Source organism: Hyla sarda, chromosome 6, assembly GCF_029499605.1.
Source record: "Hyla sarda isolate aHylSar1 chromosome 6, aHylSar1.hap1, whole genome shotgun sequence".
NCBI classification, from domain to species: Eukaryota; Metazoa; Chordata; class Amphibia; order Anura; family Hylidae; genus Hyla; species Hyla sarda.
The window spans coordinates 91,118,450-91,139,400 of NC_079194.1; the positions used below are offsets into that span (position 1 = coordinate 91,118,450).

General features: G+C 43.8%; 1 protein-coding gene across 1 annotated transcript in view; it reads right to left on the reverse strand.

Annotated features, from left to right (window-relative positions):
* The window catches only part of DNAH12 (dynein axonemal heavy chain 12), a 152,173-nt gene that overhangs the window by 23,771 nt on the left and 107,451 nt on the right, over positions 1-20,951 (reverse strand). The window contains exons 59-66 of the mRNA XM_056524433.1: positions 18,960-19,132; positions 18,740-18,880; positions 18,499-18,657; positions 16,376-16,520; positions 3,619-3,769; positions 3,139-3,395; positions 545-685; positions 295-432 (exon numbers count right to left, since the gene is read on the reverse strand). Of these exons, the coding sequence (XP_056380408.1) occupies positions 295-432; positions 545-685; positions 3,139-3,395; positions 3,619-3,769; positions 16,376-16,520; positions 18,499-18,657; positions 18,740-18,880; positions 18,960-19,132 (1,305 nt within the window). The remainder of the gene's footprint in view (positions 1-294; positions 433-544; positions 686-3,138; positions 3,396-3,618; positions 3,770-16,375; positions 16,521-18,498; positions 18,658-18,739; positions 18,881-18,959; positions 19,133-20,951) is intronic.

Below are 20,951 nucleotides of genomic sequence, written 5' to 3' on the forward strand. Positions count from 1 at the left end.
CTATTTCTTCTAGACAGTAGAATAAGCTTAGTTTTGCATGCATTTTTCCCACTCAGTTTTCCAGTGTCAATTTTTTAACTCTTTGAGGTATGGTGTCTAATTTTCATAAGTTTTAGTCAGATTGATGATTTTTTTTATTTGGGTGCGTCTGTACTCCAGGTACAATTCATATGCAATGCAAAAGGGGGAGAGGCAAAGGGGAGGGTATTTTAGCAAAATTTAGGAAAAACTTGCACATTATTATACATTTTGCACATGCTACGTTATGTGTGATATAGAATGTAAAACCTTCACCTGTAGTTGTCGAATACTGATTCTCAAGTCAGACTCATTAAAGCCATAAGGAATATTCCATCCCAAAGGGCCAAACTTCTTTCTTTCCTGAACCAAAGCATGGAAGAAACAAACCCCATAGAGTAGCTTCTCCCATACCTGAAACATAAAAGACATAATGGAATTAGACATATATACCCTTACTGTTAACTTATATATAATATGACATGTAGAAAGTTTAAAAAATAAAAAATAAAGAAAAAACTCTTACTTGCTCTTTTCCTGGGCACCCACTGAAGAATTCTGGATCAGAGATTGGGTCAGTGACATAAGACTGCAGCAGATTTAGTCTCAATCCTGTTGGTGGCTCATTTGTCATTTTCACACCATTCTGGAGAATTGTCACTGGAAACTGTGGACACAGAAGAAATAATCTCAGGACTGAGAACTAAAGTAAAGACAATTCATTAGATCTGTAGACCTGACAATTATGTAACATATGTGCACCCTTTAGAAAGTCTTCTAACTTATTATGGGGGTTATCCGGCCACCTAAATGATAACCAAAAAAAAGCTTTATTAGGCTTACTTTGTCCTTAGAAGTTGATCCAGCAAGACTGCTCCCCCCCCCCTTCCACATGCAGGTCCTAAACTACATATCCCTTGATACTATGCTGGTCTATCCTACACTGTAGGCATCGAGCACAGTTGGTAGATGCCCCTCAATCACACCTCCAGTCTCCTTACAGAACACCACATGCACCCAGCCCTCCTGTGCCATGATTTACTGTCATAATCATGTGACAGCTTAAAGGAGAACTCCAGCCAAAATGAACTTATCCCCTATCCACAGGATCCAATGGCTGGGACCCGGCTCTATCAGTGAGGAGTGCATCTCTGCACCTGCTCCTTTAATTTCTATGGGAGCGCCAATGATGTACTCAGGTCTCTTCAGCGCTCCCATAGAAATGAATGGAGCTCCAGCCGTCTACTGCACGCGTTCTTCACTTAGAGTCGGGTACCGTTCCGGAGATCCTGGGGGGTCCTACTTATACCCTATCCTTAGGATAGGGGATAAGTTAATTTTGACTGGAGTTATTTATTGAACATGAGGTTTGTGTGCATGTGTTACATACATTGTATATTTGCTGTAAAATTCACATTTTGCATTTGACTACAAAAATCTGCTGCATTTCTGTAATAGAATAGTCATGTTATGGATTTAAAAATTTGCAACAATGTCTGGATTCTATACAGATTTTTTTACCACTACATGTAGATGAGGTTTTGAGAACCCAATACATATGTACTGTACTGCAAATTGTGGACATTTTTGGCGCATAACCTGCACTGAAAATCGACAACAAGTCTGCAACACCTGAACAGCATATTAACATTAGGTTATCTCATGTAAGGGAAGTGACACAATCTGGAAACAAAGGCCATAAAAATTAAACGTGTCCATAAATACTTCACTTGCCCAAGTATACATGTGTTTACAATAAGGAGAGGGGAAATCTCCTGAACAGGAACTCGGCTTTCTGAAAGGAGTGCGTGCTACAGACGGCACACGCTACATTCATTTCTATGGGAGCAATGGAGATGCCCGATTACAGCACTCAGGTCTCTTCTGCGCTTGCCTAGAGAATTAATGGAGTGCTTGTTGGTAGTGCTCACTACTTTCAGAGAGCCGGGGTCCTATTCAGGAGATTGCATGGGGTCTGTGGATAGGAGATACCTTGTTTTTCGATGGCCCACCCCGTTAATGATCATAATAGAATAGTTGTTCTTGCTTAAATCAGTGGGCAAATTCATAAATATTGCAACAGAAAAAGCAGATAATACATCTAAACAACAAAGAACACAAGATTTACTGCTCTAACTGAAGATGGCCATACATGTTATGTTAAAGTTGCCCAAACTTGACAATTTCGTCAGGATCAGCTAATCAACTAGTGTGTATAGGGCCTCCTGATCCTCCCCCAATATCAGATCTTAGGGATAGAATTAGAGAAGTTACAGTGATTCGATTAGTCACGAACCTCGCGGCTCAGCGGTTGCTGACTTTATCCTGCATAAATTAGTTCAGCTTTCAGGTGCTCCGGTGGGCTGGAGACTCTCTCCTAGGACTGTATCCACCTTTTTCAGCCCACCGGAGCACCTGAAAGCTGAACTAATTCATGCAGGATAAGTCATCAACTGCCGAGCTGAGAAGTTTTTGACGAATCGAATTATTGTAACTTCGCTCCTCTCTAGATAGAATGACTGCACGTGTTGGATTTAAAGATATCTGATCCTTTTGTACTTACATATTGGGACACCTGTCTGGCAGTAGCTTTCTCCATGCTCCCAACTCAAAAAAAATGCTAATTCACCTGCGTTGCATGTGCTTGTGTATGGAGGATTAGGAGAGAGACAGCTGACAATTTATTTTAAAATTTATGGCCAACTTAAAGGGGTACTCCGCTGCTCAGTGTTTTGAACAAACTGTTCCGAACGCTAGAGCCTGAAGCTCGTGACGGCATAGCCCCGCATCCTCATGACGTCACATCCCGCCCCCTCAATGCAAGTCTATTGGGGGGGGCGTGACTGCCGTCACTGCATTGCATTGAGGGGGCTGGGCGTGATGTAATGAGGGGGCGGGACCATGACATCACGAGCTCCCGGCGCTGGCTTCAACGTTCGGAACAGTTAGTTCCAAAGCTGTGCAGCGGAGTACCCCTTTAAGATCTATCTATTTGTAAATTTTATCTGAAAGAAAGGTTAGTAAAAAATAGACACCATCTATAGTCAAGGCTACTCTTGTAACAATGTAAAAATATATAGATCCATATTACACACATTAAATTACTATTGAACCATCTACCTTGGGTGAAGGATAACTAGTTAGCCATAGTCTGAAGTCTGGGTGGCAAGTGTCACTGGTGAACTCCTCACAAATCTTCTCCAATGTTGGCATCCAGGACACAGCCAGGTGACAGTTCTGCAGACAAACCCATGTGCCACCTGCTGCTGCCTCTTTTATCATTTTTGCAGCTACCGGACCCTGTCCCTGACCTAGGGAGATGGCCTGGAACTTGTCACCTCCTCCCATATTTTTGTCATTCGCAAATTTTAGCAAACCTGAAACAGAATTTACATAGATATCAAACTGCATACGGAACAGATACATCATGTACTCATACATATAACAATTCCATGGTAAAATATACATAGAAGAATCATATAAGGGGAGTCAATAGTGACAGGGCAGGGCTCTGAGGAACTCTGTTTTTGGCATTATCATGTTTTTAGTCTTGGGTCTTAGCAATGATAATGAAGATACAAATGGTTTTTCCATACTTACTTGCCATAGGATCAGCTCCAGGAGACAATACAAAGATAAGAGGAATGGTAGAATTAGAATCCAAGTAGCTTTTCGACAGATCAAAAGGAGGTGGCTCAACAAATTTCTTTCCAAGTTTGTCAGTCACATAGTTGGTCACAGCCGGACTCATCTAATAGTCACAAATAGATACACATTACAGTGAGCATTTACATCTTTTACATGTATGTACTATTATATTCTCTTACTTAAACGGGTACTTACGTTTTATTTCCCTAAAGTATCCCTTTAATATACAGTATAAAATTCATAGACATTTTAACCACCTGTATGTTTTTATGTTCAAGGAGTTATCACATGACAAAATGCCTTTAAAGACTGAAGTTCGTCCTGCAATCAGCTGATCCTTGTGGTTCCAACTTTTGAAGCCCGGCAAAAACAGCTTATAGTTGAGAGTTTCTAAAGCCAGATACAATGCGATCACCTTTGGTAAACCATGTGGACTAGGCATATTACTCAATATAGGAGCCTCTAGCAGTATCAAGCGGTTCTTTGATCTGGCTAAAAACTGTGGACAACCCTCTAAATAGCATCAATTTGGCCGAAAAGGGCTTGTCTTCATAAGACCTCATTAGGCAATATGGTGAGCAAAATTATAGCTCAAAAACTAAAAAAGCATTTTAAATGATATGTCATCTACAAACAAAAATAATATTATCTTAATATAAAATGAAACCTGTGGATATTGGAGATTATTCTGATTGTCCAGGGTATTGCATTCCAGAGAACTGGTGCAGCACAAGAAAAGTCTAGGAAATGGTAGGTGGGGGTTTGGATTAAGTTAGATTTTAGTTTTAGGAATGAGCATGCAAGTGGCTTAAAGGGAACCAATCATTAGATTTTACCCTATATAATGCTTGGCAAAGCGTTATATAGGGTAAAATCCTGCCTCCAGGGATGGTGAAGATATGAAGTTATAAACTTGTCACCGCCGCCGCCGTAAGTAGTCATCTGGGCGGGGAGCTCTTCTCACCTACTCCCGTTCTTCGGCCGGGAGTGACGCCCCCTCCGCTTGATTGATGGGCAGCGTCATCGCTCTGCTCCGTCTGTTCAGTGAGCGGAACAATGACGCGGCCCATCAACCAAGCGGAGGGGGCCTCGCTCCCGGCCGAAGAACGGGAGTAGGTGAGAAGAGCTCCCCGCCCAGGTGACTACTTACGGCGGCGGCGGTGTCTAGTTTATAACTTCATATCTGCACCATCCCTGGGGGCAGGAGCGTCCCCCGGGGATGGTGAGGACAACAATTTTACCCTATATAACGCTTTACCAAGTATTATATAGGGTAAAATATGATGATTGGTTCCCTTTAATATAAAGACTGAAGGAAAGATCTGGGTCAAAAATTAAATTTTATTACAATACAGGAGGCTCCCATTGTGAAATTCTTCTTTTACTACTCCATATAGCAGCAAACATATAGATAACAAATGTGAAAAGAAAAAATGTATGCGGTGCAGTCACACAGGTAGCAAGGTAGGATTAGCCACCAATCAGCAATCGGCATAGGTGATATAAGGAGACTCCCTCAATAAATCTTCCTCTTCTTTGCTGCTCCTTTCACAGGATAAGTACTCTCATTATTGAAATAAAATATTCTTTTATTTTATTTTGTTTATTTTATTAATTTTGTTTTATTTTGTTTATTTTATTACCGTAATTAATTTTCATCTTCTTGTTGTTTTATTGTTGATATTGTGCATTTTATTGCTATTATATATATTTTATTCTTTGCTCTATTCAATTACAATTTTCATTCATTTTTATACATATTTTGCCTTTTATAATATTCAGTTTATTCCTTCATATATATATTTTTCCAATTTATCCCCGTTTTTTTCTCATTTTATTTCTTATTTTATTTTCTTTCCTCCTACTCTTTTTTAATATCTAATTTCTTTCTTTTTCATGTAAATTCTCGCTTTCACTTACCATTTCGCCATTCCTCAGCGCTTCCCGACATCCTGACGGGCAGTGACGCAGTTCTTTTCCTCTCTCGCCAGCATCCATTAGTGTACCGTTGATTTCCTGTCACTGCATGTCTTGCGAGAGGTGGTTGCGCAGTTGTATTTCAACTCACGCTTCCATCAGTCAGCTGCCACGTCGGAACAGTCAACAGGTTACTATTGTATCTGCTGTATATATATTCTGTCAGTCAAGTTCAGGCTTCTTATTTTCCTCTCTTTACCATATAATTTATCCTCTCCTGCCCCCTACTGTCCATTAGTGACATTGCAGCTTTATGTATTCTAATATATATTTTTTCCTCATATATTTATATCTATTTTCATATTTATTAGTTCATATTTATTATACTATATTTATTGCTAACGTGGCTAATGAGGAAAACAGATGATCTATGTCTAATGACGATCCCTGTGTACCTAGGGATTTTTTAACTATTCACCTCTGACCATATCCAACAAATGGTTGACATGTCAGTATCAAAATCTGTTCAATCAGCCATTCGTAATGCCATGGTTTCAGTTCATGAAAATATTACTAAATCTGTCTCCATGGCAACTTCCCATGCTCAACAACAACGCCCTTCCACTCCGTCCGACCAATTTTGGTCGGTGGAAGACTCAACATCCCATTTGGCCCAAGGCTTTAAAGGACCTGGGAAGTTCACCCGGAAGCCTAATTTTTTGGACTCTCATACCTCCCCTAACCCTAAATCTAAATCCAAGTCTAAATCCAAAACTAAAAAGCTTGTTTCCATGAGGGAGGATCATGATGTTATTAAACTTGACTCGCTTCCTCTGAGCGATTTTAATAATCGTGCGTTCTCGTTGCACACATCACCCTCCGCCCGTGAGGAGATTCATACCAAACGGGCTAAGAAATCCTCAAAGAGGTCTAAACCTGACTTATATGTCATATCCTCTGATGAGTCTTCCTCTGATGGGTTATTGCATTCTGATCCTGAGGATGATTATACTGATTATGTTGAGTCTGATGAGCATGAGGAAGATGAACCCATTTTAGACACCTCTAAACCTGTGGTTCTTGATTGTCAAGGAACTCCGTTCTTTGATTTGGACTATATAAGACATCCTAGGTCCGCTGAATGGATCCCACAAACTCATGTAGCCAAGTTTTGATGGCTAGAATTAAGACACCCTTAAATAGGGGTAGTAGAAACAAATTGAGGGCCGAATGCCCAAGGCCCACCCTGCCTTTTAAAGCTGCAGCTACCCAAGAACTGGACCCTATTCTAGTTAAATATATCCTCAAATCGGGAAAGGATCCCAAAAAGGGTCTTGACAGATCCATCAAGCTAGTCCAGGATAAGTTCCCAGATTTATTAGGACCACTTACAAACATCTTGGACATATCAGAACAAGCACTCGCTTCTGGCCAACCTGTAGATACTCAAAAATTGAGAGGATGGGCTCAAAGAGCTATTTGTATAATTGGAAATGTAAACTCTGCCCTATCCAGCGAGCTTCGCAGCTCTATCTTAAATTAGACCCACAATTGACTCACTTGGCTTCTACTGAACCCAATCCAAATGCTGATGGTCTTCTCTTTGGAGAAGCTTTTATCAAGGAGCTAAGTAAATTCTATTTCCTAGTTTAGAAAAAGCTCAAAGCTCTTTGAAAAAAGTGTTTCACCAACGGGTTTTTAACAAGGCCGGGAGAGCAAGGGGATGCTACCCTAGATGATCTACCTACTATGGACCATATAATTGAGTTCCCCAAAAACCAAATAGATCCTCTATGGCCTCCTTCTCCAAGCAAATAGCCAATTTCTTTCCAAACAGAGGGCGATCATGGCGATCCAGAGGCTTCCGTGGAAGAAAAGAACTCCTTCAGGTAAGTCCGATTCATCTTCCTTTTTCCCCATTCCATTAGGAGGTCGCCTCAAATATTTTTTCCACGTTTGGTGTCTTATGACTTCAGACAGTTGGGTTCTAAACGCAATCTCAGGTTACCAACTAGATTTTATCTCCCCTCCTATCCAATCACATCTACCTCATCCTATCCAATTTTCTTCTCAAGACAGAAAACAAATTAATTTATCTGGAAATTTTGGAACTGATTACAAAGAAAGCAATTGTTCAAGTAGACCTTCAGAACTCAGGTTTTATAAGCAACCTGTTTTTGGTCAAAAAGAAGAATGGTGGTCACAGACTTGTTATAAATCTCAGAATTCTGAACAATTTTATTACTTATCGACATTTCAAAATGGAAGGAATCATCTCTTACGAGATCTACCACTTCAAGGAGATTGCTTGGTGAAGATAGACCTCAAGGACGCATATCTTACCATACCAATTCACCCTTCTTCCCAACATTTTCCCCAATTCTCTTGGGAAGGCCAGAATTGGCAATTTACATGTCTCCCCTTTGGACTGTCTTCAGCCCCATGGTGCTTCTCCAAAGTGATAAAACAAGTTGTGGCTCTTTTGAGAAGCAGAAGAGTTCCTCTAATCATATACTTAGACGATATACTCCTCATGGCTCAAAGTTTATCTCTTATCCATCGCCACATGCAAATTGAAATTCATTTGGAAAGAAATTCTCTGTTCTTCGCAAAGAAGTGGTTTCTCTGAGATCAACTGCCCGCATCGTAGATCTTCTATCTACTTCGATCCAAGACATATTTCCTGCTCCCCTGCACTACAGAGCACTTCGCGTATGAAAAGCAAACATCGTAGAGAAGGTTTTTCTTACTCAGACGAGATCTCGCTTTCTTCGGATGCCAAAGAAGAGCTTCTTTGGTGAGTACATTACATTCAGATTTGGAATGGGAAAACGATTGTCACGATGCCGGCTGGCAGGTAGTGGATCCTCTGTGCCAGAGAGGGATTGGCGTGGACCGTGCTAGTGGATCGGTTCTAAGTCACTACTGGTTTTCACCAGAGCCCGCCGCAAAGCGGGATGGTCTTGCTGCGGCGGTAGTGACCAGGTCGTATCCACTAGCAACGGCTCAACCTCTCTGACTGCTGAAGATAGGCGCGGTACAAGGGAGTAGACAGAAGCAAGGTCGGACGTAGCAGAAGGTCGGGGCAGGCAGCAAGGATCGTAGTCGGGGGCAACGGCAGGAGGTCTGGAACACAGGCTAGGAACACACAAGGAAACGCTTTCACTGGCACAATGGCAACAAGATCCGGCGAGGGAGTGAAGGGGAAGTGAGGTATAAATAGGGAGTGCACAGGTGAACACACTAATTGGAACCACTGCGCCAATCAGCGGCGCAGTGGCCCTTTAAATCGCAGAGACCCGGCGCGCGCGCGCCCTAGGGAGCGGGGCCGCGCGTGCCGGGACAGGACAGACGGAGAGCGAGTCAGGTACGGGAGCCGGGATGCGCATCGCGAGCGGGCGCTACCCGCATCGCGAATCGCATCCCGGCTGGAGACGGTATCGCAGCGCACCGGGTCAGTGGAGCTGCCCGGAGCGCTGCGGTAGCGAGAGAGAAGCGAGCGCTCCGGGGAGGAGCGGGGACCCGGAGCGCTCGGCGTAACAGTACCCCCCCCTTGGGTCTCCCCCTCTTCTTAGAGCCTGAGAACCTGAGGAGCAGACTTTTGTCTAGGATGTTGTCCTCAGGTTCCCAGGATCTCTCTTCAGGTCCACAGCCCTCCCAATCCACCAAAAAGAACTTTTTTCCTCTGACCGTCTTGGAGGCCAGTATCTCTTTCACTGAGAAGACGTCAGAAGAACCGGAGACAGGAGTGGGAGAAACTAATTTGGGAGAGAAACGGTTGATGATGAGTGGTTTAAGAAGAGAGACATGAAAGGCATTAGGAATACGGAGAGAAGGAGGAAGAAGAAGTTTGTAAGAGACAGGATTAATTTGGCACAAGACTTTGAAGGGACCAAGATAGCGTGGACCCAGTTTGTAACTGGGGACACGAAAGCGGACATATTTAGCGGAGAGCCATACCTTGTCTCCGGGAGCAAAAATGGGGGGAGCTCTTCTTTTCTTATCGGCAAACTTTTTCATGCGAGATGAAGCCTGTAAAAGAGAAACTTGGGTCTCTTTCCATATGGTGGAAAGATCACGAGTCACTTCATCTACAGCGGGCAAACCAGAGGGCAAGGGAGTAGGGAGGGGGGGGAAGAGGGTGACGGCCGTACACCACGAAAAATGGGGATTTGGAGGAAGATTCAGAGACTCTAAAGTTATACGAGAATTCGGCCCATGGTAGAAGATCTGCCCAATCATCCTGGCGGGAGGAAACAAAATGTCGTAAATAATCACCCAAGACCTGGTTAATTCTTTCTACTTGTCCATTGGATTGAGGATGATATGCAGAAGAAAAGTTTAATTTAATCTTGAGTTGTTTACAGAGAGCCCTCCAGAATTTTGACACGAATTGGACGCCTCTATCCGAGACTATTTGTGTGGGCAACCCGTGAAGACGAAAAATGTGTACAAAAAATTGTTTAGCCAACTGAGGCGCTGAAGGAAGACCAGGAAGAGGGATGAAATGTGCCATCTTGGAGAATCGATCAACGACCACCCAAACAACAGTGTTGCCACGGGATGGGGGTAGGTCTGTAATAAAATCCATACCAATCAGAGACCAAGGCTGTTCGGGGACAGGCAGAGGATGAAGAAAACCAGCGGGCTTCTGGCGAGGAGTCTTATCCCGAGCACAGACAGTGCAGGCTCGCACAAAGTCCACGACATCCGTCTCCAGAGTTGGCCACCAATAGAAGCGAGAGATGAGTTGCACAGATTTCTTGATGCCTGTATGACCTGCGAGATGGGAGGAGTGACCCCATTTGAGGATTCCGAGGCGTTGGCGTGGAGAGACGAAGGTCTTTCCTGGAGGAGTTTGCCTGATGGAGGCTGGAGAAGTGGAGATCAGGCAGTCAGGAGGAATGATGTGTTGCGGAGAGAGTTCAACTTCCGAGGCATCCGAGGAACGAGAGAGAGCATCGGCCCTAATGTTCTTATCGGCAGGCCGAAAGTGAATTTCAAAATTAAATCGGGCAAAGAACAGAGACCACCTGGCCTGGCGAGGATTCAGCCGTTGGGCAGACTGGAGATAGGAGAGGTTCTTGTGATCGGTGTAAATAATAACAGGAAATCTTGATCCCTCCAGCAGATGCCTCCATTCCTCAAGTGCTAATTTAATGGCTAGAAGTTCTCGATCCCCGATGGAGTAGTTCCTCTCCGCCGGAGAGAAGGTCCTAGAAAAAAAACCACAAGTAACAGCATGCCCGGAAGAATTTTTTTGTAGAAGGACCGCTCCAGCTCCTACAGAGGAGGCATCAACCTCCAATAGGAAGGGTTTAGATGGGTCAGGTCTGGAGAGCACGGGAGCCGAAGAAAAGGCAGACTTGAGCCGTTTAAAGGCGTCTTCCGCTTGAGGAGGCCAAGACTTGGGATTGGCATTTTTTTTGGTTAAAGCCACGATAGGGGCCACAACGGTAGAAAAATGTGGAATAAATTGCCTGTAATAATTGGCGAACCCCAAAAAACGTTGGATAGCACGGAGTCCGGAGGGGCGTGGCCAATCTAAGACGGCAGAGAGTTTGTCTGGATCCATTTGTAGTCCCTGGCCAGAGACCAAGTATCCTAGGAAAGGAAGAGATTGGCATTCAAACAGACATTTCTCTATCTTGGCATAAAGTTGATTGTCACGAAGTCTCTGAAGAACCATACGGACATGCTGGCGGTGTTCTTCTAGATTGGCAGAAAAAATCAGGATATCGTCCAGATATACAACAACACAGGAGTATAAGAGATCACAAAAAATTTCATTAACAAAGTCTTGGAAGACGGCAGGGGCGTTGCACAGGCCAAAGGGCATGACCAGATACTCAAAGTGTCCATCTCTAGTGTTAAATGCCGTTTTCCATTCATCCCCCTCTCTGATGCGGATGAGATTATAAGCACCTCTTAAGTCCAGTTTGGTAAAGATGTGGGCACCTTGGAGGCGATCAAAGAGTTCAGAGATGAGGGGTAGGGGGTAGCGGTTCTTTATCGTGATTTTATTAAGACCGCGGTAGTCAATGCAAGGGCGTAGAGAGCCATCTTTTTTGGACACAAAGAAAAATCCGGCTCCGGCAGGAGAGGAGGATTTACGGATAAAGCCTTTTTTTAAATTTTCCTGGATGTACTCCGACATAGCAAGAGTCTCTGGGGCGGACAGAGGATAGATTCTGCCCCGGGGTGGAGTAGTGCCCGGGAGGAGGTCAATAGGACAATCATAAGGCCTGTGAGGAGGTAGAGTCTCAGCTTGTTTTTTGCAAAAAACATCCGCAAAGTCCATATAGGCCTTAGGGAGACCGGTTACAGGGGGAACCACAGAGTCACGGCAAGGGGTACTGGGGACCGGTTTTAGGCAGTCCTTGAAACAAGAGGGCCCCCAACTCTTGATCTCCTCAGTGGACCAATCCAGGGTTGGGGAATGGAGTTGAAGCCAGGGTAGTCCAAGGAGGATTTCGGAAGTGCAATTGGGGAGGACCAAAAATTCAATCTTCTCGTGATGAGGTCCGATGCACATTAGAAGGGGCTCCGTGCGGAAACGTATGGTACAATCCAATCTTTCATTGTTTACACAATTGATGTAGAGGGGTCTGGCGAGACTGGTCACTGGGATGTTGAACCTGTTGACGAGAGAGGCCAAAATAAAATTTCCTGCAGATCCGGAATCCAAGAAGGCCATAGTAGAGAAGGAGAAGGCAGAGGCAGATATCCGCACAGGCACAGTAAGACGTGGAGAAGCAGAGTAGACATCAAGGACTGTCTCACCTTTGTGCGGAGTCAGCGTACGTCTTTCCAGGCGGGGAGGACGGATAGGACAATCCTTCAGGAAGTGTTCGGTACTGGCACAGTACAGACAGAGATTCTCCATGCGGCGTCGTGTCCTCTCTTGAGGTGTCAGGCGAGACCGGTCGACCTGCATAGCCTCCACGGCGGGAGGCACAGGAACGGATTGCAGGGGACCAGAGGAGAGAGGAGCCGGGGAGAAAAAAACGTCTTGTGCGAACAAAGTCCATATCCTGGCGGAGCTCCTGACGCCTTTCGGAAAAACGCATGTCAATGCGAGTGGCAAGATGGATGAGTTCATGTAGGTTAGCAGGGATTTCTCGTGCGGCCAGAACATCTTTAATGTTGCTGGATAGGCCTTTTTTAAAGGTCGCGCAGAGGGCCTCATTATTGCAGGATAATTCTGAAGCAAGAGTACGGAATTGTACGGCGTACTCGCCAACGGAAGAATTACCCTGGACCAGGTTCAACAGGGCAGTCTCAGCAGAAGAGGCTCGGGCAGGTTCCTCAAAGACACTTCGAATTTCTGAGAAGAAGGAGTGTATAGAGGCAGTGACGGGGTCATTGCGGTCCCAGAGCGGTGTGGCCCATGACAGAGCTTTTCCAGACAGGAGGCTGACTACGAAAGCCACCTTAGACCTTTCAGTAGGGAACTGGTCCGACATCATCTCCAAGTGCAGGGAACATTGGGAAAGAAAGCCACGGCAGAATTTAGAGTCCCCATCAAATTTATCCGGCAAGGATAGTCGTAGACCAGAAGCGGCCACTCGCTGCGGAGGAGGTGCAGGAGCTGGCGGAGGAGATGATTGCTGAAGCTGTGGTAGTAGCTGCTGTAGCATCACGGTCAGTTGAGACAGCTGTTGGCCTTGTTGCGCTATCTGTTGTGACTGCTGGGCGACCACCGTGGTGAGGTCGGCGACAACTGGCAGAGGAACTTCAGCGGGATCCATGGCCGGATCTACTGTCACGATGCCGGCTGGCAGGTAGTGGATCCTCTGTGCCAGAGAGGGATTGGCGTGGACCGTGCTAGTGGATCGGTTCTAAGTCACTACTGGTTTTCACCAGAGCCCGCCGCAAAGCGGGATGGTCTTGCTGCGGCGGTAGTGACCAGGTCGTATCCACTAGCAACGGCTCAACCTCTCTGACTGCTGAAGATAGGCGCGGTACAAGGGAGTAGACAGAAGCAAGGTCGGACGTAGCAGAAGGTCGGGGCAGGCAGCAAGGATCGTAGTCGGGGGCAACGGCAGGAGGTCTGGAACACAGGCTAGGAACACACAAGGAAACGCTTTCACTGGCACAATGGCAACAAGATCCGGCGAGGGAGTGAAGGGGAAGTGAGGTATAAATAGGGAGTGCACAGGTGAACACACTAATTGGAACCACTGCGCCAATCAGCGGCGCAGTGGCCCTTTAAATCGCAGAGACCCGGCGCGCGCGCGCCCTAGGGAGCGGGGCCGCGCGCGCCGGGACAGGACAGACGGAGAGCGAGTCAGGTACGGGAGCCGGGATGCGCATCGCGAGCGGGCGCTACCCGCATCGCGAATCGCATCCCGGCTGGAGACGGTATCGCAGCGCACCGGGTCAGTGGAGCTGCCCGGAGCGCTGCGGTAGCGAGAGAGAAGCGAGCACTCCGGGGAGGAGCGGGGACCCGGAGCGCTCGGCGTAACAACGATTTTCAATTCCACACCAGATCTTGTGATAGAATCAGACGCGAGTCTCCTAGGTTGTGGAGCCCATTTTGGTCATCATTCCAAAGGAGGGAAATGGTCAGAAACCGAATCTCATCTGCACATCAATTGTCTGGAACTCTTAGCAGGCTCTTTTGCTCTCAAGAGTTTTGCGAGAGACAAAACACATTGTAGCATTTTACTTTGCATGGACAATATTCCTGCTGTCCAATATATCAATCATTTGGGCGGTACGAAATCAAAGATTTGAGACAATATTGCAAAAGAATTTTGGCTTTTTTGTTTAGACGTGAATATTGTCCTGAAAGCCGAATACTTACCTGGTATAGCCAATTCTGTAGCTGATTGGAATTCTCGCTTCTTAACAGATGCCAGCGACTGGAAGTTGGACTCCGACATTTTTTATCTGCTCAACCGCATTTGGGGTCCTATTATAATAGACTTATTCGCTTCTCGTCTGAATCGACAAATCCAACCTTTCTTCAGTTGGCGGCCAGACCCAGAAGCTCTAGGTGTGGATGCCTTTCACCAGATTTAGCCTCCCTGAACTTTGTATGCCTTTCCTCCTTTTGCTCTCATACCAAGAGTTCTTCTTCAAACCATTTTTCAGGAATCTACCCTAGTGATCATTACCCCTTGGTGGCCCACACAGACTTGGTTTCCTCAGAGTTTGGGAATGACGATAGATCTCCCGAGGATTATTCTATCATCTCAGTCCCTTCTTCTGGACTCGTCAGGTTCTCCACATCCCCTTTCAGGGGTCCTGTCTCTGGTTGCGTGGCAAATTTCGGGTAAACAGGATTTGATTTTGGACTTTCACAGACGACTAGAGACATCCTTTTCGAGGCTTGGGCACCAGATCAGCTTACTGATCCGCCTGGAGGATTGGGTCTCATTGGTGTGCACAACAGGGTCTGGATCCCGTACACTCTTCTATCAACCATATCTTGAATTTTCTTTCCGATTCATTCTCTTTAGGGAAAGCTTATCGCACTATCAATCTTTATCGTTCAGCTATTTCTTCTGAACATGTTCCCATTGATTCTATTCCAATTGGTAGACACCCTCTAGTTTGCAGACTGTTAAAGGGTATCCGTTTCAAAAGACCCCCACTACCTAAATATACCAGAACTTGGGATGTTAATATGATTTTAGACTTGTTTCTTTCTTGAGAGGATAATGATTCATTATCCTTGAAACTTTTGTCTTTCAAACTTACGGTTTTATTCTGTTTAATCTCCATTAAGCGAGTTTATGATATTAAAGCATTGGATATTTCTCAAAGACAGTTTTCACCTCAAGGAGTAGTTTTTACTATTTCTAGATGCACAAAAACAAACCTACATTCTGTTTTCTATCCTGCTTTTCCACATAATGAAAAGCTGTGTGTAGTTCGTTGTTTAAAATCTTACGAACAACGGACTATCTCTTTGAGGTCTCTGTCTTCTCATCAATTACTTATATCTTATTGCAAACCACATCTACCAGTTTCATCAGCTACTCTGGCTAGGTGGGTTAAACAGACTATGGAATTAGCAGGTATTGACATTTCCAGATTTTCAGCTCTTTCTTCCAGGGGTGCTATGTCTACAAAACTATTTCAATCTGGAGGCTTTCTTTCTGATATTCTAAAAGCAGCTAATTGGTCATCTGAATCCACTTTTAGAACTTTTTATTTTAGACCAGAATCACATGTTTCTATGTTTATTCTTTAATGCATTATGTATATCACTAACATGTATTTCCTATTTTTTAGCTTTAAACTTGCATAATAGGAGCCTCCTTTATTGTAATAAAATTCAAGATTTTCCTAGCTATAGTAACGGAAAATATGGATTTTATTAAAGACAGGAGGCAAGTATTATCCCTTATTATTATTAACCCTTCCCATTTTGTTTTGGTGTTCTTCATGTTCGGAGGTTGTTCTTCGTTGGAATATCGTTAGTTTGTCTCAGGCATCAATGAAGAGGAAGATTTATTGAGAGAGTCTCCTTATATCACCTATGCCGATTGCTGATTGGTGGCTCATCCTACCTTGCTACCTGTTTGACTGCCCCACATACGTTTTTTCTTTTCACAATTGTTATCTATATGTTTGCTGCAATATGGAGTAGTCCTCGCCTCTTGTCTTTAATAAAAATCCATATTTTCCGTTACTATAACTAGGAAAATCTTGAATTAAAAAATTAAAGAAAGCGTGAAGTCTGGACGTTAATAGTTGATAAATGATGGTACCAGACACTGAAACCAATGCTGGTAAAAGAAATGAAATCTGATGATACTATACATTACATGTTCCTTACCTTGTCTGGTCTAAGGCACCTCAGAATAATCATCTTCTGAAGCTCATTCAGTTTCTCATTGAATGGACTGGGTAATGGAACATTGTGAGGTTCTCTGCTGTCATACAACTCATGCCACTTATTGGGATTTTCAATGAAATGTTCTCTGTTGATATAAGAATGTATAAAAATGTATTGAAATACAAAATGTTGCTTACAGGATAACACCTAAATACATAGTATTGATTTATGTTAAAAGTGTAACCCAATACTTAAAAACAACACAGTAGTTTAGTCCTAAATGGTTTACGATTGCTGAATATTATTGTAAAAAATTTTTTTTTTTCTAAAATAAAAAAAAATGTAATTGTCTTCTTTGGTTTCTAAAGGGATTGTCTCATTAACATAACTGAAAGCATAATTCCAATGTTTATCAAGAATGGTGCTACACCAGTGTTTCTCCATCAGGGTGCTTCCAGCTGTTGCAAAACTACAACTCCCAGCACGCCCAGACGGCCGTTGGTACTGGCGGTATCATGGTTGGGAAGCACTGTGCTACACATCAGTGATTTACCAAAAACTTTGGAATAATGCTTTAAATTGAAGTTTGATCAGATATTATCTAGATCAGTGGTCTTAAAACAGTTGACCTCCAGATGTTTCAAAACTACATCTTCCAGCATGCCCGGACAGCCATTGGCTAATCTACATTTATTGGCGATGATTTTCTTTGAAGGAGAAAATATTCCTTTAAATGGGCACTGTCAGATCCATTTTTATATGTTGTTACAGAAAACAGCTCCTGAAAATCCTACCGCTAAGGGTCCCCATACCTACTGGGACACTAACCAGTCCTGCAGCAGCATCAGGCTTGTTCATGAGTCATGGACAAGAGATGACTCATGGACATGGCTGCATGAGCAGATCCACCAATCACCTCCCACCACCACAAGGGAGGGACATGCCCCCTTCCCCTGAGAGGAATTCTAACACTGTGAGCTAATGAAAAGAGGGATTTTCATAATTAATATAGGTGATGCAAATATAGGTCATACAAATTAGATGTACATGGTCAGGGTTAGGAACTGAGTAACATATTATTTATTTATTTATTTTTGTAGGATCTGACAAGTATGCATTAAAGAGAAACTGAAAGCAGGGTCACCCGCACCACTAACCTGAATATATAGGTAGATGCGGGTTACCTTGTTGCATGTTGCAAATGAGGCAGTTTCTTCTTATCTGCAATGGAGGCGGGCTTCTGCTGTGTATGCCATGTTTTCTTCCGCCCACTTAAGTGATAACAGCATGTCTGTGAAGGGGGTGAGGTTATTGGCCAAAGGGGGCATGGTAATTTCTAAAGCAGGCAGAAGAAAGCATTGCTCATACATGCCCACCTCCAGTGCAGTTGAGAAGTACCATATTAGCAACAAGATTAATATCTCCTGAACGGCAGCACAGATTTTTACCCAGTAAAAAGCATTAGAAACAGGGTCACCCGCACTATCTACCTGTATATTTAGGTTAGTGAGGGTGACCTTGCGGTCAGTATCCCTTCAAGATTTAGTAAAGATTTAGTAAAGACCAAATTAACTCTTTAAGATAATCGCTATTTAAAGGGGTACTCCAATGCTTAGACATCTAATCCCCTATCCCGCCGCTGGGGACCCCCGTGATCTTGCACGCGGCACTCCGTTTGTAATCAGTCCCCGGAGCGTGTTCGCTCCGGGTCTGATTACCGGCGACCACAGGGCTGGCGGCGTGTGACGTCACGTCTCCGCCCCCGTGTGACGTCACGCTCCGCCCCTCAATGCAAGCCTATGGGAAGGGGTTTGACAGCTGTCATGCCCCCTTCCATAGGCTTGCATTGAGGGGCGGAGCGTGACGTCACACGGGGGCGAAGGCGTGACGTCACACGCCGCCGGCCCTGTGGTCGCAGGTAATCAGACCCGGAGCGAACACGCTCCGGGGACTGATTACAAACGGGGTGCCGCGTGCAAGATCACGGGGGTCCCCAGTGGCGGGACTCCTGCGATCAGGCATCTTATCCCCTATTCTTTGGATAGGGGATAAGATGTCTAAACACCGGAGTACCCCTTTAAAGCCGGCATATTCTTTATGATGTATTATTTTACAACCATTACCTCACTCCTTTAAAAGCAGGTATATCGCTTGCACGGCAAATCTCATCCCAACTTTTATCTGGAAGCCAGCTTGGTGCTGGGTTTGCAATGTTATTTTGTAGGCCTACACCACCAGTAAGTAAGAACATAAATTCTTGGTGTTCAATCTCCTTCCTTGCCCTGAAAACAGAATGGGTAAATTAAAAAAGATAGAAAACATTTATGAGTCTGTATTTTATGGCATCTGCTGGTGAAGACATACATAAGGAGGTTGCAGCAGAGCAAGAAAGAGAACAATAGCTTGTCCTTCTCAAAGAGTGAGCGGCACACGTTGGAGTATAAATTATAGGTGAAGTGATCATTCAGGTAACGCAGACGTTTTTCTAAGATTTTAGATTTGTTGCTGAAAAAGAAAACAGGGACATCATTATATATATTTAGACATATATTGTAGCCTTATGTGAGGTTAGAGCAGTTCTTACCTGTCCTGAATAGAGTTGATATAAAGATTGACAAACCAGTTGAGTGCATACTGGTACATTGGGTCGATGTTGGCAAGGTCTGCAATACTGAAGAACAGCACAGACGAATGTTTAGCGATGGGCCTGTAACCTTCTCTGGATTCCGCTATTTTTAGTTCAGTTTTCTCTGCAATCTAGAGAAACAGAAGTTGCTTAACCATTCCATAGTGGATTACAATCTATAATATACAGCTGTGTCATGGGCTCTCAGTGCAATGTTAAAGGAGCACTCCAGCTAGAACTAATATACTGCGAGAGATTTGTAAATCTGCCACAATTTTTGCTTAAGTTGCACAAAAATTTTAAGCATACGTTATGTGTTTTAGACACTTTTTGTGCCTCAACAGACTAGGTGGCTTGGCTTAGAGGGAAGAGGGCAGCATGAAATGTGATAATGTGCACCAAAATGTTGACATGAAGCAAGCCATTCAATAGGTTGTGTTAAGTTAGGCAAAAGTATCTAATGTGTCTAGCAAGATTCACTAAATTCATTATTCAGCATGCACCACAGTGACAAACTTAGTAATCTCCAGACTGCCCCACTGTGTTTTACCTAGTGCAGGGCCCGCAGGAGTGGTGCCTTTTATTGAGTTTTTCAAAACGTATACAAACAATAGAAAAAGGATATCCCTCTCCACCCTATCCTTTTTCCTTATCCCAAACAAAGAAGTCCCATATTGTATGCAACAATGCAGAATAAAAGCAATTCATACAAATAAAAATGCAATGGTCTCAGGCATATATAGATATGAACAAAGATGTGGCAGCTGATAGCAGCCGGGACCTGCCATGTATGAAGCGAGCACCGCTCCGGTGTTCGTGTCATGTACAGGACTGAAATATATGTCCTGATCCATTAAGTACCAGGACATACATTTATGTCCTGAGTCATTAAGGGGTTAAAAATGGTTCAAGAGCTTTATTAAATAGGAAGAGGGGGCATACTTGTCAAGTTTCTTGCCTAATAGGAAAGAGAGCTTATGGTACACCATTGAGCCATATGGTATACCATCACTTTTAAAAACCTGAATAACCCCTTTAGTCAGGTGTTTTTTTAGGGTAAAAAAACACAGGAATAGCTGCCCTGATTTTCCATGCGTTATGGCGTTTTTTCTGGAGTTTTTCCCTTTGTGTGGAAATTGCATTTTTTGCCCTTTTGGCAGTTTCCCTGCAGGCGTGTTTTAAGAATTTTGTACCAAAGAAAAAAAAAATAAAGAAAATATACAGTAGGAATGGGAAAAATTGTAGGGAACAAATTTTATCTTTTTTAGAACAACTTTTTTTTTTTTTTGAGCAGGGAACCATTTATGTGAATGGGCAGGGACATAAAAATACACCCGACAATATTAGAAAAAGGGGTCCAAGAGATTTTTAAATAATGTATGTAAACAATTTTATTAATTTTATGTAACATCTGTACAGTGTAATGTTTTTCAACCTTTATGTACACACATTATTGTTACTACTAGCAGGGAACAGAGTGTGTACTAAGGACAGCTCGCCCCGGGCCTCACTCTTGAGACGCGTTGCAATCGGCACTTATATTCGAGAGATGTGTGCGGCACACTGCACCACTCCGCATCTCTGCTCTGTACTCTGGACGGCCAGTGATATAAAACTTCACATCACTGATTCATATTTGCCGCTCAGAGCAGAGATTGGCTAGACGGTGCAAATTTTCTATGGGAGAAATACGCCAAGATTTTACCTGAAAAAACACCAAAAGTCTCAACATAAGGTCGTTTTTGAAAATCATCCACTGAGCCCAAAATAGCAGAAAAAAGCCAAAAGGACTAAATAATGCCAAACTGAAAAATGCCAAGTAGATATGGCATTTTGCAGTTCCCTATTAACTTGCAGCTAACATCTGCAGAAGAATGTGCCTTTTTTGGGCATTTTTGGCTGAAAAACCTTAGTGGAATTCCAGCCTTAAAGCAAAAAAACTGATGCCAG